Source organism: Balaenoptera ricei, chromosome 3 (assembly GCF_028023285.1).
Source record: "Balaenoptera ricei isolate mBalRic1 chromosome 3, mBalRic1.hap2, whole genome shotgun sequence".
NCBI classification, from domain to species: domain Eukaryota; kingdom Metazoa; phylum Chordata; class Mammalia; order Artiodactyla; family Balaenopteridae; genus Balaenoptera; species Balaenoptera ricei.
This window is the reverse complement of record NC_082641.1, coordinates 162,594,900-162,622,669: the sequence shown is the minus strand read 5'-3', so window position 1 is coordinate 162,622,669 and position 27,770 is coordinate 162,594,900. Positions and strand designations below refer to the sequence as shown.

At 54.3% G+C, this 27,770-nt stretch overlaps 1 protein-coding gene across 1 annotated transcript in view; it reads right to left on the bottom strand.

Annotated features, from left to right (window-relative positions):
* UNC5A (unc-5 netrin receptor A) overlaps window positions 1-27,770 on the bottom strand; it is a 68,183-nt gene that overhangs the window by 2,028 nt on the left and 38,385 nt on the right. The window contains exons 2-10 of the mRNA XM_059919664.1: window positions 19,646-19,867; window positions 7,280-7,423; window positions 6,927-7,030; window positions 6,585-6,765; window positions 4,999-5,163; window positions 3,764-3,952; window positions 3,356-3,658; window positions 501-588; window positions 107-275 (exon numbers count right to left, since the gene is read on the bottom strand). Of these exons, the coding sequence (XP_059775647.1) occupies window positions 107-275; window positions 501-588; window positions 3,356-3,658; window positions 3,764-3,952; window positions 4,999-5,163; window positions 6,585-6,765; window positions 6,927-7,030; window positions 7,280-7,423; window positions 19,646-19,867 (1,565 nt within the window). The remainder of the gene's footprint in view (window positions 1-106; window positions 276-500; window positions 589-3,355; window positions 3,659-3,763; window positions 3,953-4,998; window positions 5,164-6,584; window positions 6,766-6,926; window positions 7,031-7,279; window positions 7,424-19,645; window positions 19,868-27,770) is intronic.

Here is a 27,770-nt window from a genome sequence, read left to right as displayed (position 1 = left end):
GGAGACTGGGGAGGGGGTGTGTGGCTCAAGGGCCAGGCAGGAAGCCAGACACCACTCTGAGCTCCGGGGGTGGGGTGGGGGTGTGAGGAGGAGGCTTGGGGCTCACCTCCCAGCTGCCTTCGCAGGACTGCTTTTTGAGGTGCAGGCTCCAGCTCTCGGGGCTGGGCTCCCCACAGTGGTCCATGGCGAGGATGACGGGCCGGGTGAGCAGGACTCCGGGGGGCCCACAGCTAACGATGGGACTCAGCAGGGTCTGACAGCCGGCTAGGGGCAACCTCAAGTGGGGAAATACGGGTGGGAAGGGAAAGGTGTCAGTGGGCCACCCTGGGACCCTGGGGTTAGGGGCTGTGGAGCTGGGTGGAGCTTAGGAGCCCCTCTTCCCCTGCCCTCCCTCGGGCCAGGCCAGACCAGGCCCAACAGTGGGGTGGGCAGGGGCGTCACGGTGACAGCAGGCAAGGACAGGACCCGCCCAGTCCCAGCAGCAGGGCCCATGCCCACACCTCACATCCTCCGGCTTGTGCAGTGTGAGGTAGATCTCGTAGATCTTTCCTCGGGGTATGGCATCTGGGGGGATGAGGAGGCTGATGCCTGTGACAGAGCGGGGGGACAGCCGGGGCTTACCAGGGCTGCAAAGACACCAAACACCTCACTCTGCCAGTCCCTCCCTGAGCCTCCCTCTGAGGACTGACTGGCGCCAGCCTGGCCTGGCAACAGAAGTGCCACTGGGACTGCCAGGCTGGCCAACCACCCGCACGGGCATGAAGCTGAGTCAGGGAGACCCCAAGAGTGGCTGAGGGAACTCAGGTGGGAAATGCGTGCCTAGTTAGCCTGGGCACAGAAAACTCTGGAACCCCCAGGTATGCTGTACCTACATGCCCCATCACCCACTTAAAACCTTCCCTGCCTCCAGGGTAAAGTCCAGCTCCTTGGCCGGATATCTAAGGCCCTTGGCCTGTGGGCCTGGCCTGTGCTGCGTACTTGGCTGTTCTGGAGCCACCACCCTAAGTGTGCCTCTGAGTGCTCCACCCTCCTGGCCTGCTCAAGTTCCTCCTCTCTCCCTCAGCTTGGCCACCTCGGGGTGGGCACCCCACCTCTGGTGACTTTGCTCCCTGTTGGGCAGTGGCCCCCTGCAGGTGGGGCCGGGGACTTTAACAACCTTGCCCACTTTGGTAGCCCTCCCTAGTCTGGGTGCCATTGCACACACGTCCTGTCTGGCTGATTCGCCTTTGTCCCAGCGTCTTGCAGGGGCAGCATCAGAAAGCATCTGCTGGGGGAGAGGTGGTTCCAGGGGAGAGGCAGGGGGCAGGACACGGTGAGGCCAGGGGCTGGGGAGTCACCCTGGGGATGGCAAGGAGCGGTCCTGCCCCACCTTCCTGCCCTTTTAGGACAGGGAGCCCCTACATCAGGAGGGGCCTCAGAGGCTCATGACAGGGAGAGGGGAAGAAATTCTATGGCTATCCCACCAAGTCCAAAAGCATATGCATGCTCTCCAGAGTGGGCAGCTCTGAGGTGGGGTGGCTGGAATATCACTACTTCCCAGCAAGTGAAGCTCAGGAGAGAGAGGGAAGCCGGTGGTGGCGTATTTGCAGCTACTGCTCCCTTCACTGTCCTGTGCTGCCTCCTGGTACCGGCTGCCAGGGTTGGTGATAGTCTCGGTGATCCACGTGTGAATGCTCTCTGTGGCGGGGGTACCCTCACTCAAATACTCATTCAGTGAATGCTAATGCTGAGTACTCAGGAAGGTGGGGAAAACCATGAGCCCTGCTCTCATGAAGCATTCAGTCCGCGGGGAGACAGATAAGTGGACGGCAGCAAAGGATGCTGGGTGTTGGGGGAGAGCAGGGTGGAGCACAGCCCACCTGGCCACTCGCCCCACCAGGGGAGCGAAGGGTGGATGGTCACTGAGCGCCCACTGTGCGCCTGCCTTTTTCTAAGAGCTTGACATGGACCATCTCACCTCATCATCCTAGCAGCCACATGAGGGGGACATGAGGCACAGAGGGAGAGCTACCAGACCCGAAGGAGAAGTAGCAGTTAAGCTAGTGGATGGGGGCAGAGAGACGGCGTGTACAAAGGGCAGCCCAGTGTATTTGGGTTCATGAGAGCCCACCGTGGCTGCCAAGTGCAGGAGAAATGTGCATGGGAGGGGAGGCCACTGCAGCTGGCCACAGGGGGTGAGTCCTTGTGGTTTTGTCATGTGGGCTTTGAAGGGAAAAGTGGAAGCCCCAGAAAGGGACATGATCAAGTGTGGCTCTAGTGAGTAAATGCTTGGAGCTGTGAATCAGACAAGAGGTGAGTGTGGTGGCCTAGCCCAGGAGAGGCAGCAGGAAAGACAAGCAGGAGGATGCAGGAGCATTTGAGGAGAAAGAATGATGGGATCAGTGTGTGAATGAAGCTGGTGTGGAGGTGAGGGGGGAAAGTGAAGAAGGGCAGGAGGACAAGGTGACCCCTAGTTTCTGTCTTGAGCAACTCGACTGTGCCATCCCTGAGGAAGAGAAAACTGGGAAGGAGGAGGTTCTGGGGGAGGGTGGGAGACGGTGCTGTTTTAGGCATGAGGAATCTGAGGTGCTGTGAGACATCCAGATGGAGCTGTCCAGGAGGCAGCTGGGTGTACGATTCTGTCACCCAGGAGAACTGTGGCTGGGGATGGAGGAATGGGAGTGATCTGCACAGACATGGCGATTAAAGCCATGGAGTGGGTGAGATCACTTGGGAAGAGGGCGCCAGGGTCGGGGGCGGGGGGGGGGGGCGGCGTGCTCTGAGGAACACCTACATTTAGGGAGCAGGCACCAGGAGCAGCTGGAGAGGAACAAGGAAGTCAGGGCCATGTGGGGTCACCTAAACTGAGGAAATAGAGAATTTCAGGGTGGGAGAGGGGAGTCACACCAGAGGCTGTGGCGCTTTCCCAAAAGATGACCATGGAAAGGGTCTGTGGATTCTCTATGAAGGTGTCTCTGAGACCCTGTCCCAGGGGTTTCAGTGAGGTGGTAGGTGGAGGAGCCCCTGTCTAGGCGTTTTTCCTCTGCTGTCTCTCCACTAGTTCCCCAGCTCCCTGGGGCCTAGGGCCCGGCACACACAGGCTGGTTGGCTGTGTAAATGAATAGACAGTAGTCCTGTGTCCTTGGGCAACAGAAGGGAGATAGCTCTGGCCTCAGCCTTAGTGCCAGCCCCACTGCCAGCCAAGACTGGATCCTCTCCAAAACTCTATCTTCTTTCCTTGCTGGGCTGGCTCAGCCCTCGGGGTGAGGCTGAGAGGCATAGGAGGAACATCAAGGCTGTCCCATCCTCCTCCAGGAGGGACACATGCTAGTCTTGTCTCTTAGAGCTCCCTGGGGCACTCTAGGGTCCTTCCCACCTGTATTAGGGATCATCAGCCGGCCCCCAAGGAAGTTGAAGGTCCCATAGGCCATGTTGCTGGAGCCGCGGGGCAGGGAGCGGAAGTAATTCTGGGTGGAGAGGCGGGAGACGAAGTCCTCAGCCTCGGAGGTGGGTGAGCTGTGGTGCAGCGTGTGGCGGCCGCCACCCAGCGGGCTGAGCAGGTGCCCGTTGGTGAGCTGGAACTTGGGGCTGGGCCCATCTTGCCGGGGACACAGACTGCCCTGGTAGGTGGTGGTGGTGGTGCTGAGGTCTGGCTGGATGGTGAGCAGATGGGGATTGTCTGCAAGGATCAGACAGACTTAGAGAGTGGCATGGGGGGCAGCCCTGTCTGGGCGGCCCTTGGCATGGGGGTCCGGCACAAGTGCTGGGGACAGGGGCACCCCACCTGCTTTGCTGGGCTTGATGCTGACGGGCTGGAAGCCTGAGGTGAGAATGGATGAGTCGGCCACATCCGAGTCCAGTCCCTCCTTCTTGCGGCAGTACACAAGAATGAGGACGAGCAGCAGCAGGAGGAGGCACACGGCCACGGCTATGAGGCCCACGTAGAGGGCCACGTCCTCTGGGCCGGAAGCAGCTGTGGGAGAGAGTACAGGCTTGGGAGGGGTAGGGTGCAGGAGGCCGGGAAGGAGAGGTCAGCGGTCTACGCCCCAGGAGGATGAGGCCGCCACTTCTCGGGCATCAGCACCAGTGGAGCAGCAGACGCTGGCAGCAGGGAGCATGGAATCGGCACACATGCATTCCAGCCCTGCATCTGCCACCACCTTGCTGTGTCTCTCTGAGCAAATTGCAACCCTCATGAGCTCAATTCATGTTGAAGTTGCTGCTGATGGAGAATGGAGGAGGGGAAGAGCCACTTTCCTGGGTGGCCTGGAACCAGGATGCTAGGCTGAACCTGCTCTTCTGGGTCCCAGGGCAGCTGAGACTGAGGGTGAGCTCCTAGGATCCCCAAAGCAGGGGATCTGCTTTCTGGGGAGGGGGGGCGGTCTGCCATTCTGGTTCCTGGCCAGTCCCTGGGCCAGGAGCAGGGGTGCTAGGGCTCTTCTCCCTGTCTGCTTAGCCCAGGCCTGGGGCAGGGCTGAGGAGAGAGTGATTGACCGCCTGGAGGAAGCTATATTGATCTTAGAAGGGCTTTGCATAATGGAAGAAATGTCCATCAGAAAGGAATTGACACAGATAATTAGGTTTTTAATTGAAAGAATGGGGGAGGGTGTGTTCTAGAGACAAAATCCAACAGAGATCTTTAATTGTTAGTTATGGCCTTGTAATTAACAGGCCTCACAAGTCTGGTGTCCCCACAGGACTTGTGTGTGCACTTGGGGGACGGGGCGGAGGTAAAACTGCAGGAGAAGACAGGAAGGGGGTTGGGAGATGATCCCAGAGGCCGGGTGTGCACAGTAAAACCTCCAAATGTATGCATGTCTCAGGGCAGGTATGGGAGGTATTGGGGTGTATGTGGGCACATGTTGGGTGTGTTAGGGATGGGGTTCCCCAAGGGTCCTGAGCTTTGAATAGGGGGTGCAGCCTGTGGCAGGGGACTGATCCCTTAGCTACCACCTCCCCGGGGCAGGGTCGGGCCAATCCTGGCAAACTCAAGAGGATTTCCGGGTGGAGAGGACTCACTGTGCACGCAGAGGTCACTGGTACAATTGCGGGTGTCCAGGTCAGTGCCTCGGCACTCCTCACCTCCGTTGCGGGGTGCTGGGTCAGAGCACTCGCGGCTCCGCCAGTGGGTGCAGTCGAGCCCACAGGCCGACCACTTGCTCCACGGGCTCCAGCTGCCATCCACTAGATGCGAGACAGACATGGACAGAGAAGAGATGGCGTGGTCAGCCCAGGGAGCCAGTCCAGGCCGTCTGCCAGTGTGGCCCCGCTGGGCGTCCGGACCTGGTGCAATGTCAGGGCCAGGGCCAAGCCTGCCAGGCTGCAAGCCCTCTGGTGTCCAGCGGGCCTGGATGATGCATGCTAATGACAAGAGGCACGATGACACTGGGCCTGCTTGGTTCTACCCACACCGGGGGCCATCCTGGCCCTGGGGCAGTGAGGGCACTTGGTCGCACAATGACCCTCTGATCCCAGGCGCAGGTGGTTCTGCAGCACCAGGCTGGGGCCTGCCCCACACTGACTGTACCTGTCCTGACTGGACCTTAGACCCTGTGACTCAGCCCCTCTGCTGAGGCTGAGCCTGGACACAGACTGAGCCCTGCCTCCGATCACACTGAACCCCATCCTGGCCTCAGACTGTGAGCCTGGCCCTGCGTGCGGGCGGGTGGGATGGAGCCATGGGGAGCAGGCTGGTGGGCACGATGGAGCCAGGGCACGGAGATGGTGTGGTGAAGAGCGATGCGGGAGGCGGCAGCCGCTGGTACCTGGGCACAGGGTGGCGCAGGCTGTTTTCTGGACATTCTGCCCCTCACAGAAGGCGCCCCCGTTGAGAGGCGCCGGGTTGGTGCAGCTCCGGCTCCTTTTCTGCCAGCCGCGCCCACAGCTGGCGCTGCAGACGGACCACTCGGTCCACGTCGACCACCCACCGTTCACTGGCCGGACAGAGAAGGACTGGGGTCAGGGAGCGGGGGCTTCCTCAGACACACTGGCCCAGGGGCCGGGGCAGGAGGACAGAGGGGCTGTGAGCTGGAAACGGGCAGGCTGCAGCTGTGTTGAGAGAGAGGTCCTGGAGGGGAGACCATGCTTCTGCCCATTGCCCCCAGGGCCTGGCAGCACCCGCTCCACAGCCCCTTCTCCCCGTGGGCACCAGCCCTAGCTGCAACTCCCATGCTCCTCCAACCCAAACACCAGCCTTTCACGGGGGTTACTCCCGCACCCCTCCCTCTGTCTGCTCCTGGGGATGCCCAGGTCACTTTACTTCCTACCCCGGGGACACAGGAGCACAGGCTGTGGTCTGTCACTTTCCTAGACTCCCATCCTGTCCACTCATCTCCTTCTGCACAATGGCCTCCTGCCCACAAGTAAGCCAAGGGATGGTCCAGCCACAGATGACCACCAACCTGCCCCCCATCTCCACCCAGATATGCCCCTTGGCTCCCTGACAGCCACAGTAAGTCCTCTCCCTGTCCTTCCCAGTCAGGCCACGGTTTGGCTTGCCTGGTCCTGGCTCTGCAGGGAGCCAGCCACACGTGGTTGCCCTGAAGGCAGCCCCAGTGCCTCTCCTATGCCCGGAGCCCTTCTGCCCCACCAGCACCGGGGCCCACCGTAGACGATGACAGCAGCGGAGGCGCTGCGGCGACGAGCTACGATGTTCTTGGCCACGCAGGTGTAGTTGGCCGTGTCGGCCAGGCGGGCCTGTCGCACCACCAGGCTATGCTCCCGCGTGATGTACACATTGGGGTCCAGGGATGGGTCCACCAGGTCCTCGTTCCGGAGCCACTCCACCTGGGGGAGGGAGCCATGCCGCTGCACTACCTGACTATGCTGGCCCTGCCCAGAGCGAGAGTGGCCCCTGGGGTGGGGGATCAGCCTGGAGGGGTGGGCAGGCGGGACCCGAGACCTGGGAGCACTGCCCACCTGTGGAGTGGCACTGGAGCCCCGCTCACCTCAGCTGGGGGGATGCCCTCTGGCGGGCGGCAGGGCAGCACGATGCCCTGCTCCAGGGACACCTCCTTGGCCAGCGGCTCCTGCTCAAAGTTCTTGCGCAAATCTGGGGGAAGAACAAGAGTGTCCTCCAGGCTGAGTGCCTCACACCAGGTCAGCCTGGCTGACCCTGTCCCCTGGTCCCGCAGGGGCCATGGCACATGCCAGAAGGAAGTGTCAAGTGCCCAGGGGGACATGGGGGTGGCTGGGCAGCGTCCATAGGCACTCCCTCCGCCCATCAAGGCAGGATCTGAGGATTTCTGATGAGACCTCCTCCCCCAGTGACACCCTAGGGCCACCTCCGCCCTGGACTCACAGGCAATGCGGATGTAGGCCTTCTGACTCTTGGTGGTGCCCGAGGAGCTCCACGCCACGCACTGGCACCAGTACTCCTCCAGCCCAAACACCTTCTCCACCTGCTGCCTCGAGACATTGATGCGGACCTCCATGGCAGGCAGTCCTGAGGGTGGAGGGGTGGGTAGCAAGGGCCGGGGCCATGCCTAGCCCCCAGGCCTCTCTGTCCAGTCCCCTGCCGGGCCCCTGCGCCACCGTAGTCCTCCCTCTGCTCAGCAGGAGAGTGGACGGACACTGGGGGCAACCCTCTGCCTGGAAGGAACACTGGGGGGCTCAGGGGGAGTCCCTTTATATCACCTGAAGGTCAAGAGTGGGTGCTTCCATTCATTATACTTTGTTACCCAAGGCCTGTCTCCCTGGAGTACTTACAAAAATATCACTACAGGGGCTTCCTGTGGTTTCAGAGACAAGGGCACAGAGGAGCTTTGGGCAGCAAGGGCTGGCAGAGGAGGTGGGGCAGATAGGCTAGCCCTGGGACCTTTGTGGGTAAAAAAAAGGGTAAGGAGCGATCTGGTTCACCTCCTGGGGTTAGTAGGTAGATCCTGATGCGTGATAATATAATAACAGCTATTAACAAGATAATTACAGTGATTATGCTGTATGATAATAGACCCCTGGGGCTTAGCAAGTGTTTCCCACGTGCTGGCTTATCTTTTTCAATCTGCTCCCTTGAAGGTATTGCTCCCACTCCATGGATGAGGAAACAGAGGCTCGGAGAGGCAGTGACTTGCCACAGGCGTCCAGGGCTGTCTGCTGTCTGAATCCAGAGTACGTTCAGAGTGCTCAGAATCCAAGGCGTGCTCAGGGTTTACCGGAGGAGGGTGCTGGGGGTGCCCATCCCACAGGGAGAAATGTTGGTGAGGGGGAGGGGGCAGCTCACAGAGGGGAAGCTGGCCTGTGATGGGTGGCCGGGACCCTCTCTACCCTGAATGGACTGGGCTGGAGGAAACACCTTTCAAGGATGGACACAGTCCCCACATGTCTGCCACACCCAGAACCAGGTGTGGGGCATCTGGGGAGGGTCCAGACTTCTGAGGACCCAGAAGGGGGGATACCAGTCCTCCTCCAGGCCCCTGGCCCTCAGACAAAACCAGTGTCCCCAGGAGTAAGAAAAGACTGTTTCCAATTTCTCCTCCTCCTGACCCCAATTTCCCTTGGGTCATTGGCTTATCAGAAAGAGGGAGAGAGGCTGGTGTTTCCATTGTTAACAGAGAAATTCAATTAGGGCTGCATTGCAGGAGGAGCCGTGGCCCAGCTGAGCAGGTAAGCTAGGAGGCTGTTTTCTGTCTTAATTTCTCTAACGTGTCTTTCCCTGACCCCTGCCCAGACCCCTCCTCATGAGTCTCTCTGGCTCCCACACTGGGCTCCCTGATTTTCCTATCCCTCACCCCTGCCCCCTCGTGAGTTCTCACAGGAGATGGGGTGTGTGTATCACGTCTGGCTGAGGTCACAATCACTGGGCTAGATCCCTCCGTTCTGGGCACTGCCTACCCCATCCTCTAAGCGCTGGATGTGTACGTTCTAGTGGTGTGGGATGAGGGCTGAGAAGCGAGAAGGGGTCCCTTACAGGGTCTGTGCATAGGAGAGGGGCCCTGGGCACCAGCCAGCTGTCAAGCACACAGATTCTTGGAGCATCTGAGAAGGAGCTGTGCACACACTTGGGGGTAGAGACAGGGTCCTCCCTCTCAGCCTTTGGGGTTAGTGGTTGGAGACCTCCAGAACATTCTGAACTGGAAACTTTTCCTCTCTTGGGTGGACAGGTCTATGGATGGACTGCTCCATCCCCCATGGTGGTGGGGGGAGCTCACGCACTACCCAGGCAGCTCAGCTCAGGGAGAACAGCACTAAATTTAAGTGCTCCTGGGACCTCCTTGGTGGTCCAGTGGTTAAGACTCTGCCTTCCAATGCAGGGGACGCGGGTTCCATCCCTGGTTGGGGAACAAAGATCCCACATGTCTCGGGGCAACTAAGCCTGTGCGCCGCAACTACTGCGCCTGCGTGCTGCAACAAAAGATCCTGAGTGCCGCTACGAAGATCCTGCGTGCTGCAACTATTTGACTGCAACAGCCAAATAAATAAATATTAGGAAAAAAATCTTAAAAAAAAAAATTTAAGTGCTCCTATTTCTTTTTCCTTGTCTCCTCCCCACTTCTGTCCTGCCATCTCATCTCCTTCTTGCTGCCACGAATAAGGGCCAAGTTTGTCCATGAGGTCTAGATCCAGGCAGTGCCCTGGAGCCCCACAGGCTCTGGGAGGTGGGGAGACCCAGAGCCTGCCCTGCTGGTCCTTGAAATGAGGGGCTGTGCCCTCCCTGCTGCAGATCAATGAGCAGCCTGGCTCCTGGGAGCAGTTTCTGGGCATGGCTGTGTCCGCACCTGCCTGGTAAATGTGAGCAGATGCTAGCCTTGGGGAGGGACAGGAGGATGGAGGGGTCCCTGCTGGCCCAGGCCCAGGAGCATGTTGGGTGTGTGCAGGTGTGTGAGTGCTGTGGGCGTGTGGGGAGGCCCTGGTGTGGGCATGCTGAGGGTTTCTGGGAGGTGGAGGGGTGGGGGTAGGGGGCTCTGAGGGCAAGCGAGGGCTTAGGGTACCTTCTTACCAAATTGCTTCTAATAACCAGTCGGTTTGTTTAATTCATGATAAATCACACTCCCAGACCGGACTCCAATGCTTGGTTTTGCAAATTTCCAGCTTTTACACTATCAGTGGGTTTGGGATCAAGAGATTTCAGGCTTTGGTCCCCTCCTCCTGGCCTTCTGGATGGAGAATGGGGGCGAGCAAAGGGGAGATCAGGTGCTCTCTCCTGGGGTGTCCACCCTGCCATCCCCACCCCCATGCAGAAATGGGTGGGGCTGCAGATTTGGGCTGACCTCTGACCCCGCCATACCTGCCTGACCACAGAGCATTCCTGGCTCAGGGTCTTGGGTCTGTGTGTAGCATGGTGGTGCCGCCCATGGCCTGGGCATCTGTTTGTGGGTAAGTGAGAAGCCTATCTCTTTGCCTCAAAACACTCAATGGCTTTGGGTTGAGAAGTCAATAAGATCAATGAAAATTCAGATGTGCAGGCCATGGGAGGCCTGAGGTTGGATGCTCAGAGCAGGAGGGAGCCCTGGTGGCTATGGGTAGGACGTGTCCCCGTGAGCTCTGCTCTCTGCCTGGCTTTGAAGGGAGCAAGGCCAGGAGAGCCTGTTGGGGAATGTGGGCTGAGGGCTGGCCTGGCCTATGACTGCTATGTAGGCAAGAGCCTGGGTCTCAGCCAAGCCATGGATTCCAGACCTCGTGATGGGAGGAGACAAGGAGGGGTGTATGTGGGAAGCCAGGAAGGGGAGGTGTGAGCAGTTTGGGGCTGGCCTGGCACCTTCCAAGAGGTTCCAGGACAGGCTCTCAAGGCTGTGGGGAGACAGGTCTCTGGCTGTGGCTTGCTCTTCCTCACCTGTCCTTTCCTTGGGGGACCTAGCTCAGCAGCAGGAGGACTCATAATGCTGCAAAGTGGTGCTGGGCCCTAGGCGTGGGGTAGGGAGAGAGGAAAGACCTGCGGCTGGGCTCCACCTGGGTGTGAGAGATCTCGCAGCTTCCCTCACCAACCTGCAAGGAGGCCATCCTCATCCCCATTTTACAGATGAGGAAACTGAGGCCCAGGGAGGGAAGGGGGGCTTGCCGCAGGGGGCACCAACCCCATGCATTCCCCTCCTGAGAGTGGGAGGCAGAGCTGGATCACCTGCAACAAGAGCCTTGTGGGCTAAATTCTTAGCGCCTTGCTGCTGCCGCCGCCAGGAAGCCTGTGTGTGAGCACAGGTCACTCTCCACACCGCCCCTCCCGGGAGCCCGTGCAGCCCGCCACTGCCAGCGTCCCGTGATCCAGGGACAACTTCAGCGGGAGAACGCACAGCGCGCCTCAGGCTGCTGCAACGTCACGACGCCTCTGACGCCGCAGGCTCGCCCCGCCTCCTCCGTACCGCTCCCTCCCCCGGCCTGAGTGAGCCAGAGCCCCCGAAGCAGCTGCTCCTTTAACCCCGTTCTGTCTGGGCGGGGAACGGACGCCCTCAGGCGACGTACATGCAGAGGCGGGTCCAAATCCAAAGCTGAACGCTGGGAGCTGTACGAACAAAGAAGAGAAAGGGAAATCTCCCCCAGCAGCCTCAGAAGCAGCGGATTAAAGCTCCACAAACAACTTGATGTGTCTGCATCTGTTGAATACCTGAATAGACAACGAATCATCCCAAATTCAAAAGGTGGACTTTAGGAGCAGGATATATTAATTTCCCCTTTTCCTTTTTTTGTGAGTGTATATGTGTATGCTTCTGGGTGAGATTTTGTCTGTATAGCTTTGCTTTCACCATCAGTCCTAGGGTTAGGTCCATCCATTTTTTTTTTTTTTTTTCCTAATATATGCTTTCTTAATAATTTTTTCCATATTTTCTATTTTTAGAAATTAAAAAAATTTTTAATAAGTTTTTTCATATTTTTTATTTTAAAAAATTAAAATTTTTTTTCTTAATAAATTTTTTTCTTAAAAATTTTTTCTTATTTTTTACTATAAAAAATTAACAAAACTATTTTTAAAAATTAAAAAATTTTTTTTTCTGAATACATTTACTCTTAATAATTTTTTTTCTTATTTTTTATTATAATAGCTTTATTTTATTTTATTTTATCCTCTTTTTTTCTTTCTATTTTTTTCTCCCTTATATTCTGAGCTGTGTGGATGAAAGGCTCTTGGTGCTCCAGCCAGGCATCAGGGCTGTGCCTCTGAGGTGGGAGAGCCAACTTCAGGACACTGGTCCACAAGAGACCTACCAGCTCCACGTAATACCAAACGGCAAAAATCTCTCAGAGATCTCCATCTCAACATCAAGACCCAGCTTCACTCAACGACCAGCAAGCTACAGGGCTGGACACCCTATGCCAAACAACTAGCAAGACAGGAAGACAGGAACACAGCCCCATCCATTAGCAGGGAGGCTGCCTAAAATCATAAGGCCACAGACACCCCAAAACACACCACCAGACGTGGACGTGCCCACCAGAAAGACAAGATTCAACCTCATCCACCAGAACACAGGCAATAGTCCCCTCCACCAGGAAGCCTACACAACCCACTGAACCAACCTTACCCACTGGGGACAGATACCAAAAACAACGGGAACTACAAACCTGCAGCCTGTGAAAAGGAGACCCCAAACACAGTAAGATAAGCAAAATGAGACGACAGAAAAACACACAGCAGATGAAGGAGCAGGGTCAAAACACACCAGACCTAACAAATGAAGAGGAAATAGGTAGTCTACCTGAAAAAGAATTCAGAATAATGATAGTAAGGATGATCAAAAATCTGGGAAATAGAATAGACAAAATGCAAGAAACATTTAACAAGGACGTAGAAGAACTAAAGAGGAACCAAGCAACGATGAAAAACACAATAAATGAAATTAAAAATACTCTAGATGGGATCAATAGCAGAATAACTGAGGCAGAAGAAAGGATAAGTGACCTGGAAGATAAAATGGTGGAAATAACTACTGCAGAGCAGGATAAAGAAAAAAGAATGAAAAGAACTGAGGACAGTCTCAGAGACCTCTGGGACAACATTAAACGCACCAACATTCGAATTATAGGGGTCCCAGAAGAAGAAGAGAAAAAGAAAGGGACTGAGAAAATATTTGAAGAGATTATAGTTGAAAACTTCCCTAATATGGGAAAGGAAATAGTTAATCAAGTCCTGGAAGCACAGAGAGTCCCATACAGGATAAACCCAAGGAGAAACACGCCAAGACACATATTAATCAAACTGTCAAAAATTAAATATAAAGAAAACATATTAAAAGCAGCAAGGGAAAAACAACAAATAACACACAAGGGAATCCCCATAAGGTTAACACCTGATCTTTCAGCAGAAACTCTGCAAGCCAGAAGGGAGTGGCAGGATATACTTAAAGTGATGAAGGAGAAAAACCTACAACCAAGATTACTCTACCCAGCAAGGATCTCATTCAGATTCAATGGAGAAATTAAAACCTTTACAGACAAGCAAAAGCTGAGAGAGTTCAGCACCACCAAACCAGCTTTACAACAAATGCTAAAGGAACTTCTCTAGGCAAGAAACACAAGAGAAGGAAAACACCTACAATAACAAACCCAAAACATTTAAGAAAATGGGAATAGGAACATACATATCGATAATTACCTTGAATGTAAATGGATTAAATGCTCCCACCAAAAGACACAGACTGGCTGAATGGATACAAAAACAAGACCCATATATATGCTGTCTACAAGAGACCCACTTCAGACCTAGAGACACATACAGACTGAAAGTGAGGGGATGGAAAAAGATATTCCATGCAAATGGAAATCAAAAGAAAGCTGGAGTAGCAATTCTCATATCAGACAAAATAGACTTTAAAATAAAGAATATTATAAGAGACAAAGAAGGACACTATATAATGATCAAGGGATCGATCCAAGAGGAAGGTATAACAATTGTAAATATTTATGCACCCAACATAGGAGCACCTCAATACATAAGGCAAATACTAACAGCCATAAAAGGGGAAATCGACAGCAACACAATCATAGTAGGGGACTTTAACACCCCACTTTCACCAATGGACAGATCATCCAAAATGAAAATAAATAAGGAAACACAAGCTTTAAATGATACATTAAACAAGATGGACTTAATTGATATTTATAGGACATTCCACCCAAAAACAACAGAATACACATTTTTCTCAAGTGCGCATGGAACATTCTCCAGGATAGATCATATCTTGGGTCACAAATCAAGCCTTGGTAAATTTAAGAAAATTGAAATCGTATCAAGTATCTTTTCCGACCACAACGCTATGAGACTAGATATCAATTACAGGAAAAGATCTGTAAAAAATACAAACACATGGAGGCTACACAATACACTACTTAATAACGACGTGATCACTGAAGAAATCAAAGGGGAAATCAAAAAATACCTAGAAACAAATGACAATGGAGATACGACGACCCAAAACCTATGGGACGCAGCAAAAGCAGTGCTAAGAGGGAAGTTTATAGCAATACAAGCCTACCTCAAGAAACAGGAAACATCTCGAATAAACAACCTAACCTTGCACCTAAAGCAATTAGAGAAAGAAGAACAAAAAAACCCCAAAGCTAGCAGAAGGAAAGAAATCATAAAGATCAGGTCAGAAATAAATGAAAAAGAAATGAAGGAAACAATAGCAAAAATCAATAAAAATAAAAGCTGGTTCTTTGAGAAGATAAACAAAATTGATAAACCATTAGCCAGACTCATCAAGAGAAAAAGGGAGAAGACTCAAATCAATAGAATTAGAAATGAAAAAGGAGAAGTAACCACTGACACTGCAGAAATACAAAAGATCATGAGAGATTACTACAAGCAACTCTACGCCAATAAAATGGACAACCTGGAAGAAATGGACAGATTCTTAGAAATGCACAAACTGCCGAGACTGAACCAGGAAGAAATAGAAAATATGAACAGACCAATCACAAGCACTGAAATTGAAACTGTGATTAAAAACCTTCCAACAAACAAAAGCCCAGGACCAGATGGCTTCACAGGTGAATTCTATCAAACATTTAGAGAAGAGCTAACACCTATCCTTCTCAAACTCTTCCAAAATATTGCAGAGGGAGGAACACTCCCAAACTCATTCTACGAGGCCACCATCACCCTGATACCAAAACCAGACAAAGATGTCACAAAGAAAGAAAACTACAGGCCAATATCACTGATGAACATAGATGCAAAAATCCTCAACAAAATACTCGCAAACAGAATCCAACAGCACATTAAAAGGATCATACACCATGATCAAGTGGGGTTTATCCCAGGAATGCAAGGATTTTTCAATATACGTAAATCAATCAATGTGATACACCATATTAAAAAATTGAAGGAGAAAAACCATATGATCATCTCAATAGATGCAGAGAAAGCTTTCGACAAAATTCAACACCCATTTATGATAAAAGCCCTGCAGAAAGTAGGCATAGAGGGAACTTTCCTCAACATAATAAAGGCCATATATGACAAACCCACAGCCAACATCATCCTCAATGGTGAAAAACTGAAACCATTTCCACTAAGATCAGGAACAAGACAAGGTTGCCCACTCTCACCACTATTATTCAACATAGTTTTGGAAGTGTTAGCCACAGCAATCAGAGAAGACAAAGAAATAAAAGGAATCCAAATCGGAAAAGAAGAAGTAAAGCTGTCACTGTTTGCAGATGACATGATACTATACATAGAGAATCCTAAAGATGCTACCAGAAAACTCCTAGAGCTAATCAATGAATTTGGTAAAGTAGCAGGATACAAAATTAATGCACAGAAATCTCTTGCATTTCTATACACTAATGACGAAAAATCTGAAAGTGAAATTAAGAAAACACTCCCGTTTACCATTGCAACAAAAAGAATAAAATACCTAGGAATAAACCTACCTAAGGAGACAAAAGACCTGTATGCAGAAAATTATAAGACACTGATGAAAGAAATTAAAGATGATACAAATAGATGGAAAGATATACCATGTTCCTGGATTGGAAGAATCAACATTGTGAAAATGACTCTACTACCCAAAGCAATCTACAGATTCAATGCAATCCCTATCAAACTACCACTGGCATTTTTCACAGAACTAGAACAAAAAATTTCACAATTTGTATGGAAACACAAAAGACCCCGAATAGCCAAAGCAATCTTGAGAACGAAAAATGGAGCTGGGGGAATCAGGCTCCCTGACTTCAGACTATATTACAAAGCTACAGTAATCAAGACTGTTTGGTACTGGCACAAAAACAGAAATATTGATCAATGGAACAGGATAGAAAGCCCAGAGATAAACCCACGCACATATGGTCACCTTATCTTTGATAAAGTAGGCAAGCATATACAGTGGAGAAAAGACAGCCTCTTCAATAAGTGGTGCTGGGAAAATTGGACAGATACACGTAAAAGTATGAAATTAGAACACTCCCTGACACCATGCACAAAAATAAACTCAAAATGGATTAAAGACCTAAGTGTAAGACCAGACACTATCAAACTCTTAGAGGAAAACATAGGCAGAACACTCTATGACATACATCACAGCAAGATTCTTTTTGACCCAGCTCCCAGAGAAATGGAAATAAGAACACAAATAAACAAATGGGACCTAATGAAACTTAAAAGCTTTTGCACAGCAAAGGAAACCATAAACAAGACCAAAAGACAACCATCAGAATGGGAGAAAATATTTGCAAATGAAGCAACTGACAAAGGATTAATCTCCAAGATTTACAAGCAGCTCATGCAGCTCAATAACAAAAAAACGAACAACCCAGTCCAAAAATGGGCAGAAGACCTAAATAGACATTTCTCCAAAGAAGATATACAGATGGCCTACAGACACATGAAAGAATGCTCAACATCATTAATCATTAGAGAAATGCAAATCAAAACTACAATGAGATATCATCTCACACCGGTCAGAATGGCCATCATCAAAAAATCTAGAAACAATAAATGCTGGAGAGGGTGTGGAGGAAAGGGAACTCTCTTGCACTGTTGGTGGGAATGTAAATTGATACAGCCACTATGGAGAACAGTATGGAGGTTCCTTAAAAAACTACAAATAGAACTACCATACGATCCAGCAATCCCACTACTGGGCATATACCCTGAGAAAACCATAGTTCAAAAAGTGTCATGTACCACAATGTTCATTGCAGCTCTATTTACAATAGCCAGGACATGGAAGCAACCTAAATGTCCATCGACAGATGAATGGATAAAGAAGATGTGGCACATATATACAATGGAATATTACTCAGCCATAAAAAGAAATGAAATGGAGGTATTTGTAATGAGGTGGATGGAATTAGAGTCTGTCATACAGAGTGAAGTAAGTCAGAAAGAGAAAAACAAATACAGTATGCTAACACATATATACGGAATCTAAGGGAAAAAAAAAGCCATGAAGAACCTAGTGGCAAGACGGGAATAAAGACACAGACCTACTAGAGAATGGACTTGAGGATATGGGGAGGGGGTGGGGTGAGATGTGACAGGGTGAGAGAGTGTCATGGACATATATACACTACCAAATGTAAAATAGATAGCTAGTGGGAAGCAGCCGCATAGCACAGGGAGATCAGCTCAGTGCTTTGTGACCACCTAGAGGGGTGGGATGGGGAGGGTGGGAGGGAGGGAGATGCAAGAGGGAAGAGATATGGGAACATATTGTATATGTATAACTGATTAACTTTGTTGTAAAGCAGAAGCTAACACACCATTGTAAGGCAATTATACTTCAATAAAGATGTTTAAAAAATAAATAAATAAATAAATAAATTCTTAGCGCCTCACCTAGGCCTGGCACAGAGCAGTTGCTCAGTTAAGACCTGAGGACTGCAAGGAGGACACTGCCAGCAGCAGGTGTGTGTAAGGCCAGGACAATGCAGGGCTCAAGGACCTGGGCAGGAATCACTCACTAGGGGGCTGACACTTGGAGGGAAGAAGACCAGCCCCTGGTGACCCTGGCAGGGGAGGATGGGGCGTGACTTTTGTGGACCAGAACGCCTGGTTGGAGCCCTGGACGAGTCAGAGCCATCTGTAATAGGACAGGCTGGCTCTGAGGACTAAATCACACGCTGACGAAACTCAGGGCTCATCTGCTCACATCTGGGTTCTTGTGAGAGCTTCCGAGTTCACCAGGGCAGGGCCCCCTCCTCCAGTCTCCCTCTGCCTGGCACCAGCTTCCCACAGTGCAAGTGTGGCTGCAGCTTCCTCGTCTCGCCGACCACCCCCTCGACCCCAACTTCTGCCACTCCAAACCTGGGCCTCTGGCCAGCCTGCCGTTCCCTGCATTTGTCCTTTGGCCTGATAAACAGCCATTCCAGCTGGTTTTAAGACTGAGGTTGGATGTTACCACCCCACACCACCCCCACTCCGGGAATCCTTCCTGGGCTGCCCAGTCCCTCCCACCAGGAGCATGGGCCACCCCTCTGGGCCTGTGGTCCCCTGCCTGCCCTTGGCATCAGTGTGAGCTGTTCTGGGTGCCACCTGCTTGCCCCTGTGACTCAGGCCTCACTCAAGTGGCCGTACCCGGCACAGGGTCTGTGCGCTGTGTGTCTCAGGCTGGCTGAGCCTCGGTGGGAAGGGGCTCAGGACTTAACCTGAGGGCTCATCGTGTGTGTGGGCTCCACAAAGCATCAAGGCAAAGGGGTGGGAAAAATGAGCTTAACTGGGGTCCAGTTAGCGAGGAGGAGAGGCTGTTAGCTCTGCCGGGCCTGTTCTCGGGGAGCATGGGAACCCAAACAATGGCTCTCTGCCCCCATCCCCATTGCCTACTGCCTAAGGCCAGAGCTGGAGGTGGGGAATGAGGTGTCCCACAGAAGGGGCACTTCTTGGGTCTGCCTCCCCTGTCAGCCCCCCACACTGGCCCCGAGTGTCACCCATAGCTCTGGTCGTGTCACTCGGTAGCTTGAAATCCCACAGGACTGTGACCTCACTCCAGAGCTGGACGGGTGAGGCTCCTGGATGCACCACTGCCCGCTGCACACACTCCACACCCTCCCTGCTAAGCCCCGACCCACACGCCGGCCCATCTGCCTCCAGGGCTTTGCTTGTGCTGTGTCCCTTTCTGGGGGTGCCTGGGACGCCCTTCTCCTCTTCTCGCCCTGACCAGGTTTACATATCACCTTCCCCGAGGAGCCTCCCTGGGCAGCCACAGATCCCAGAACTCAGTGAGAGGTCACTGTGCTGCCCCCATCTCCATGGGGCTGTGTCTCCAGCTCAAGGGTGGGTGCTCAGGGAACGTGCCAACGAACGGACCAACGAATGAACCAACAGATGCACAAAGAAAACAATCACGGAATGTGAGGTCCGTGAGCTCTTCCATCATCTGGGATCCACTCTTTTCAAACCTTTCTCTGCTGGCGCCACTTGCCAGCCTGCCTCTGGGTCTGCCTGGGCTCAGATGCAGCGGCAGGGTCCTGCCCCCCCAAACCCACAGAGCACCCTGGGGCATTTTGGGGCGGCTTCTCTTTTACTCACTCCCCCACCAAGTGATGAAGTCTGGTGAGGGTGGGCCTCCCAGGAAAGGCCTTGGTGTGTACACAGTGGGTCCTAGGTGTGGGAGTCCTGCCTCTCCTGGGGACCTGGGGTCGTGCACACAGAGTGGTTAGTTTCACCCCGGCCTCGGCTCACAGGCATGCAGCAGGGGCAATGGCAGGCCCCTCTCTGGGCCTCCATTGCCTCTGAGGCTGAGACTCGCTCCCCCTTCGAGTGACCCCGCCTGGCGCCCCAGCCTGGTCTCACCGCTGCTCCCATCCGTGCTGCGCTCGATCACGTGGTCCACCTGGCGCACCCACTCCCCGTTGCACTTGAAGAAGATTTGCGTGGCGGGCATGGCCTTGCACACCAGCAGCACCGGCTTGTTCTTGACGATGTACACGTCCTCGGGCTCCACCAGGAAGTCGGGAAGCAGGTCTGGGTTAGAGCCGGGCACCGGGTTGGCCACCGTGGCACTCTGCTGGGCCCCTGCAGCAGAAGCAAAGGGGGCAGGTGAGCTGGGGCCTCTGCTGGACTTGTGGGGTCCTCCCGGGGTTACCTGCCTGTTCAGGGGCTGGGACTGAGCCAAGAGGAGGCAGCCAGTGGGGCCAGGCTCTGCCGCTTCCAGCCCACCAGGCTGGGTCCCCTTCCATAAAATAGGGGAAGAAGCAGCCCCCTGTGGAGACAAATACGGAAGTGCCAGCACACAGCAGCGGTCAGGGCTCATTACCACCCTGGTAGAAAGAAGTTCAGGTATCTGGTGAGGCAGCCCACTGCCCTGGAAGGCCCCGGGGGGAGAGAGGGAGGGAGGGAGAGGGCCCTGGGCAGCCTGGGGCTAGGGAGGGCAGGAGTCCCTTCCTCTGGTGCCCTGGCTGCCTCGGGGGCTACTTCCGGGTTGCTCCCCATTCCTGGCCCCTGCATGTAGTAGGTGCTGAGAAAATACCAAGTGAATGAAGGAGGGGAAGAGGCTCTGGCAAGTGCACATGTGAGGGATGTTGGTGGCAGTGCTACAGGAGAGGCCCCCGGGAGGGGCGACTTGGGGTGAGCCTGGGCTGCTGGGTGGGTCTCGGGGAGGGTGGGAGCCAGGAGGGTGTGTCTGGGAGCCTCAGGGGCCCCGGCCATGTCCCACCCTTCAAGGAGACCAGAATATGGGTTTCCTTCTAATTTTAACTGCAAACCACAGCCATCCCACAAGTCATTTGTTGCTAATTACACAGGTAATTGGCTCTGAGGCTTTGGTGGAGGTAACCCTCCACAGCAGTCTAACCGTCTGCTCGACCAGCAGGACCCTTGAGAGGGTGGGGAGGGGCGGGGGGGGGGAGTGGGAGGATGGAGAGTGGGGGCACCCTCAGCATCCACACCCACCAAACAGGCCCCTGACGGCCTGGCCTCTCTCAGGGCTGCAGTGATTTCCCCCAACACACACTCACAACCAACAGGGGGCTCTGGGCATAAAGAGGGAAAAGCTTGGGCTTCAGAGACCCATCTGCTCCCTGCTAGTGGTGACCTTAGGCGGGTTACCCATTTTGTTGTCTATGACACCTATGGAGGTCCTGTCTGCCCCGTGGGGGAGTCTGGAGCTGCCTCACGCAGTCGGCCTCCTGGCTCCACTACCTCCTTACGGGCAGCCCCAAACCCATGGAGGGCTTCTAACAGGGAGGCCTGGCTCCTCGGGCCCAGCGGGCATCCACGCTGCCCCTTCTCTCTTGCTTGCACAGGGACCCTCTCTTTCCAATGTGGGAGTCTGCCCTCTCCACCCCAAGACTGTGATTTTGGGGAGGGGATCTGTGCCTGGTCCTGTAGGCGCCGGGTGGGTGAGCTGGGAACGTCTGCAGAGGCTGAGAAACCTGGTGTGACTTCAGGTAACCCCTGCTTGTTTCCTTGCCTGCAAAATGGGGGATGGTACCCAATTCTTAGGGCTATCATGAGGATGAAGTGAAAAAAGGCACAGTGCTCGGTAAATGTTGGCTGCTATCCGTACCCAGTGCTTTTGCACTGACAGTGGCAAAGGGCTCCATCTCCTTCAGTAACTCTCCTAGCAATCTCTTCAGGGGTGGGGACTGATGAGGAAACTGAGGCACAGAGCCAGCAAGTGTCTTGCCCTCAGTGTCTGCAGCAGTGGGCTCATCCACCCCTCCTCCTCCACATCCACCCCTCCTACTCCCGCCCTGGCCTCTCCCCAGCCTGTCTCCCCCCTACTGCCTGCACTTTCTGCTGCTCCGTAATGAAGGCTAAGCTGCCAGGGGACCACGCTTGCAGTTGGGAAGACAAGCTCCCCTTGTCCCGCCCTGCCCCATCCTGAACCACCTCCATGGGGCTCTGCCACTCCTCAGGCCTCTGTTTTAGGTCTCGTGTTTTAGGCCACGGCATCTTTGCAGACCCCAGGGCTGCACAGAGGAGGGCTAAGCTTGACCCCTGAGCAGGGCCCACAGGGGGCTGGGGGCAGGCATCACAGGCTCCAGAAGGGCACGCGAGACCTCAGTGTCAGCTTCCAGGCCTGCCCACGCCTCGCCTCGCAGAGGCTCAGTTTGATGGCCTGTGTCTGCCTACTGGCTGGGAGCTGGGAAGGCAGGGGTCCCAGCTGGGGGTATGGGCAGGGAGAGGGCACATGGCCCCCCCACCGACTTCCCTATCGATCACCGTGCCAAGCACTGCTCGTGTCAGCCGCCCGCTGAACCCAGCACAATCCCTCATGTCTGCATTTAACTGCTAATGAAAAATAAATGTACTGTGACCAATAAGGGACATAGCTCACTTCTCCTGGGCCTCTGCCACGCCACGCTGGCATGGTCTCCCCTCCCCATCCCCCTGGGGGGGCATTTATTGGGTGGACCCAGGGGCCCCCTCCAGGCTGCAGTTATCCCGCTGGCAAGGACACTCTAAGGCCATGGGTGGGGGTAAATTCAGCCCCTCTTGGGGCTGCTGGAAGCTTCCTGGGTGGCCAGAGCTGGCTTCCCCTCCCTCTGGCCCCTTTGCCCACTACATGACCTCCACCCTTGTGGTCGGCACCTGCAATCTGCCCACCCCCCTCACCGTCCCAGTTAGGTCTCTCACTTGGACTAAAGCACAGTGAGAGCCTTGGGTCTCTCCCTCTCCACGTCGCAGGCCACTAGCATGAGCTATCTTTCCCTTTAACATGAAAACCTGTTCTTGTCTATCAAAGATAACACCAAGCAGTGCATGCTCAGTGTCAAATGATATATGATGTTTTCAAAAGGGCACGGACTCTAGTTCACTGAAGTCACCACCACTCCCTAATGCCCCCTTTCTCCCTGCCGGCACTTTCCTACCTTCTCCTCAGGGCCCAGTTCTATCGTCACTTCTTCTGAAAGAGGACTCCCCCACCTCACTCTCTCAGGAAACCACACATGCCATTTTGCCCCCTCTGCATCTAGGACCTGTCCTCACTGGTTCTGTAGCTCTTATCACAGGTGAAGCAAGCGTGTGGCTGAGGGCTGCCTAGCGCTGGTGTTGGTGAATGGGGACTTGGATTTGGGTGCCTACTTCTGCTCCCTTCTGGCTGTGAGGTGATGAGCATGGGAGGAAGGCTTTGCAAAGCAGATGCACTGGGGCTGCGGGAGAGCAGGCAGGGGCAGGGCCCGCTGGCCACACAGGCCCTGCCGTATCCCGAACTCCACCCCCCAGCTCGCCAGAAGCTCCGTCCGCCACACCCTCGCCAAGTCTCTCTTACTTGCCCAGCCGCCCCTTTGGAATTCAGTTAGAAGACTTCTTTCATTTACTAGCAGATCCCTGAGAACTTGGTCACTGAGAACTGCCGATGGGGCTGTATGGATGCTCAGGGCTTGAAGTGGGAACCCCATTACCAGTGAGCCTTGGGGCTGGCCAGCTGGCTCCCACCTGTCTCAGGAGGGCACTGGCTGCCCGATCAGCCCCAGCCGGCACCCCTGCTCTGGCTGCCCATGAAGGGTGGGAGCCCCAATCCTAGCAGTCCCACCTACAGTGTCTTCTTAGGGATAGCAAGGGAGACCACGTCGTGTGTGAGAGGGTGTGTGTGTGTGTGTGTGTGTGTGTGTGTGTGTGTGTGTGTAGGGAGGCTGGGGGCCAAAGGGGGATTATAAGAGACCCCTGGGTAATGGGTCTTGGCCAGAGCTGAGCCTGGGACAAATGCTACCTTCTCCCTCCCCTCCCATGGTGCTCTTATGACCTGAAATGTATTCATTCATTCATTCTTGCATTCATTCAGTGAATACTTATTGAGTGCCAGGAACTGTTCTGGGATTTTGCAGTGAGCAAGACAGACACATCCTCTGCTCTCAGACACTTTCATTCAAAATGGAGAAGCAAAAGAAAATAGAGGATTCAGAAGTTGCCTAGGGATCTGAAGCAGGTAAAAAGGGGTGCTATTTCGTACAGGGTGTGGGTGCAAGGGCTCTAGAGGGGAAGAGGGTTTGGGGTAGGTTCCTCTGTGGAGGTGATGTCTAAGTGGACCCCTGAGGGCCAAGGCCCTCCCTGGCCTGGAGAAAAGTGCTTTAGGAGAAGGGAACAGCAGAGGCCGTCCGACAGGAAGGAGCTGGGTTTGTTGTGAGGACAGCGAGGAGGGTGGCCAGGGCAGAGGGAGTGCAGGGGAGACAAGTAGGAGGTGAATCAGAGAGGGAGCAGCGGCCTGATTTGGAGTTTTATTGGGAAGGGGTGAGGAGCCTTTGGGGGGCTGAGTGCAGGGGAATGCTGAGATCTCCCTGCATGAGGAATGGGTGGAGGGAGGCAGGCGTGGCAGTGGAGAGTTGGATGGGGAGGCATTCTGTGGAGTGGACCATAGTAGGCCCGTCCCATGAGGTCTATCTGGGAACTCCCACCCAGACGTCCAGTCTCAGCCAACAAGCCACCTCCTCCAGGAGGCCTTCTTGGATCCATACTCTTTGTCATTTTGCCCCTGTGCCCACACTGTCCCCTAAGCCTCCCTCCAGGGTACATGCCATATTCAGGACTGGGCACGCTGCCTCCTCCACTAGACCGTGAACTCGCTCGGAGCAGGACCCCAGGTCTGACCTGGATACTGATGGAGTGTTTGTTGAGTGACTGAATGACCGCCCCCTTTTTTCCCTTGAACTTCAGAAGGTTTGCCTAAGGGTGGCCCCCTTCACTCTTGTCCTGCAGGGAGACCCAGAGAGAGCTCAGAGCGGCCCACAGGCAGAGTTGTGGGCAGGGAGAGGCTCTGTGCTCCAGCCTGCCCTCCGCCATCCCCCAACATGCTGCTGCTCTGAGGTTGAGCCCCCCTTTTCTCACCAGCAGCCTGGGATGATAAGGCCTACTCGTGTAACTCTGAGGCCCAGGGTGGGTATGAAAGTGCTTTCAAATGTTTTATTTTTCAAAGCACCATGAAAATATGAGGTGTGATTAATCAAGCTATTAATGAACTCGTGTTTTCTGAGTGAGGACTCAGTCTCACGGAGCAGGGTAGGAGGGCTGGGGGCAGGGTGTCATCTGGCCTCACTCAGCTGGGAGTAGAGAGCACTGCTTCTCAAGAACAGCCCTGCTGAGCCCCTGTCCATAACTTGACAGGGGCTCCTTTTTATCCCTCCAACAGCCCCGGTCTGTGTCAATGGCAAAGGGGAGGGGCGGCAAGCCCCTGCTTTCGCTACTTCCCTGAGAAATGTTCTGGATTTGAAGTGGGGTGGAGGAGGGAGAGGGGGCTGGGGGCCTGGCAGGCTCTGTCTTTCTCTTCCTGGCTGTCCACCCAGCATTGCACCCCCTCACCCCTGGGCACCTATGCTCCCAGTCTCCCTGGCTCCCTGGCCTGGAGATATGCATTTGGTCCGTCCGCTTGGGGCCTGGGTGTCCTGCTCCACAGGCCCAGGCGGGGAGAGGAGAGTCCACAGGATGGCGCACCACGCCCTTCACCTGGCATTCGAGGCTCTACTGGCCCAGGGCCTGAGCTGTCACCTGGCCTTGGCTTTAGGGCCTCCCTTCAAGTATGTAGGATGGCATCTAGACTACTTTCAATTCTGCAAAGGCTTGTGCATACTCTGTTTGGGACCCTGCCTCCCTCCCCTGTCTGCCTAACAGTACCTGCTTTTCTGCAGGGAATGCCTGGCCCTCGCCCTACTCAGTCCATACAGTCATTTGGTCCCGGTGGGCTGACCCCATCTCTGGCCCCAGAGGTGGGTATACTACACTGACTAGTTCCCAGACAGGAAGGTCACCCCATCCCCATAGATGGGCCTTCAGGATTTGGGTTGGGCTGCTGGGAAGAGAGAACCTCTCTTTCTGCTGGGCCAGTCCTGCAGGCTTTGCAGGCCATAGGAGGCCAAGTGAAAGGGGAGGCCATCCACGGGTCTGAAGCAGGAGCTTGGAGAATGGAGACAACCAGGGAAGAAAGAGCTTGACTCCTCGCTGTGTTGAAAGCCTGGGATCCCAAGAAGCCAGAAGGCAGAGCTACCCCTGGATTCCTTTCTTTGCCTAAAGCTAGCTGGAATGAGGATCCTTTCATTGCGTTGATCTACCCCCCTTCTGCTCTCTGCCTGGGTGACTTCTACTCTTCCTTCAAGGCCTGCTCAAACATCCCCTCCCCCAGGAAGCCTTCCCTGACCCCCAGACAGAGCTGGCTACACCTCCCCTGAGCTCCCACAGCCCCTGGCCGAACTCGCCTCAGTACCTCCCACATCATATGGCCACCACTTATGAATCTGTCTCCCCATGCACACTGTCAGTGCCTTGAGTGCAGGGATTGAATGGTGACGTCTCTCCCAACCCTTGAGCATCCCCAGAGCCTAGCCAGGGACTGACACATAGTGAGTGCCCAGCGAGTGTTTGTTGAATGAATGTTGAATATCATTACCTTGACTGGGACCAGAGCCCAGAAAGGAGGGCTGAAAGAGGGGGACACACACTCAAATTTGGCTGGGAGCCAGCTCTGTTTACCTTCCAATCAATCAATCAATCAATTCTAGAAACACCCGTGCTGGACTGTGGGGAGGTGGACCAAGGGGACTGTGGAGAGGCTCATGTGCAGGGTCCAGGGGAGACAGAGGGGGCTGGGAGCCATGGCCACAGTGGTGGGGGACAGAGGGGGTGCAGACACACAGAGGAATGGGGATTTGTGCCCTCCTGCCCATCTACACCCCTGTGGCCTGAGACGGCTTCGTTATTATTTTTTAAATGTGGGCCTTCCCTGGTGGCGCAGTGGTTAAGAATCCGCCTGCCAATGCAGGGGACACGGGTTCGAGCCCTGGTCTGGGAAGATCCCACATGCCGTGTAGCAACTAAGCCCTTGCACCACAACTACTGGAACTGCGCTCTAGAGCCTGCAAGCCACAACTCCTGAAGCCTGTGCACCTAGAGCCCGTGCTCTGCAACAAGAGAAGCCACTGCAATGAGAAGCCCGCGCACCGCAACAAAGAGTAGCACCCACTCACCACAACTAGAGAAAGCCCACACGCATCAACGAAGACCCAGTGCAGCCAAAAAAAAAAATGATGAGGGAGCTTCACTAGGAGGCTCTGATAAGCAGGGTTGAAATCTGCATTTGCTGTTGGAGACACACAGACAGCGGCGGGGTGGTGGAATGGTGGGCAGGAGGCCCCAAGACGACAGATCTGGGGGGCACACGAAGAACCCTGAGGTTCCAGGTGGCAACTCAGAGGCGTGGACCTGCCTGGAGGTGACGACAGGGTGCCATGAGGCCAGAGCAAGCTGGGGGGTGCAGCCCAGAATTCTTCCAAATCCATCATGTAAAAAACTCTGCTCTGCCCACCAGCTGCTTCCGAGGCTCACCGACTGCTGCAGACCCCTGTACCGCCCCCTGTTTCTTGCGCCTCAGTTTCCTCATTTGGGGCAAATAGCACTGACCCAGCCCCAGGACGAGGTGGGTCAGGAACGACATCCTGCCCAGGGCCTCCAGGCGTCCACCAGTGCTTCTCTTCTTTCACTTCCCGGCCCCATGGTCCATCCCTCAGTCATCTGTCTCCCTGGCTGTGGCTCCAAACATCTCAGGACTTCCGGGAGGGAAGGGACGAGTCTGAGTGCAGGCTCTTCCGCCCCAGCGCATAGTCAGTGAACAAGGGAAAGGACGACTGCAGGACCTCCTGTCGGGGAGCACGCAGGAGGTGGAGGTGGCAAGGTGGGGTGACAGCCCCTCACGGTGTCCCTTGGAAGGGAGGGCTGCTCCCTGACCCGTGCTCACACACAGGCGTGAGCGGCACTCCGGTTTCTATGGTAACGTGTGCACGAAAGTGTCACAGAAGCGGCAGCCACCTTCCCCAAGATCGGAGGAAAGTCACCCTCTTCCCCAGTGGGCTCCAGGGGCCTGGTCACAAGGACAGACACAGGCGTCACGAGGAGGACATGCAGACAGGCTGAACTGCAAAGAACAAGGTGGCTGGGGCTGGGCACGCTGCCACCTTACCCGTGTGGCTTGTCCTCTGGCATCTGCACT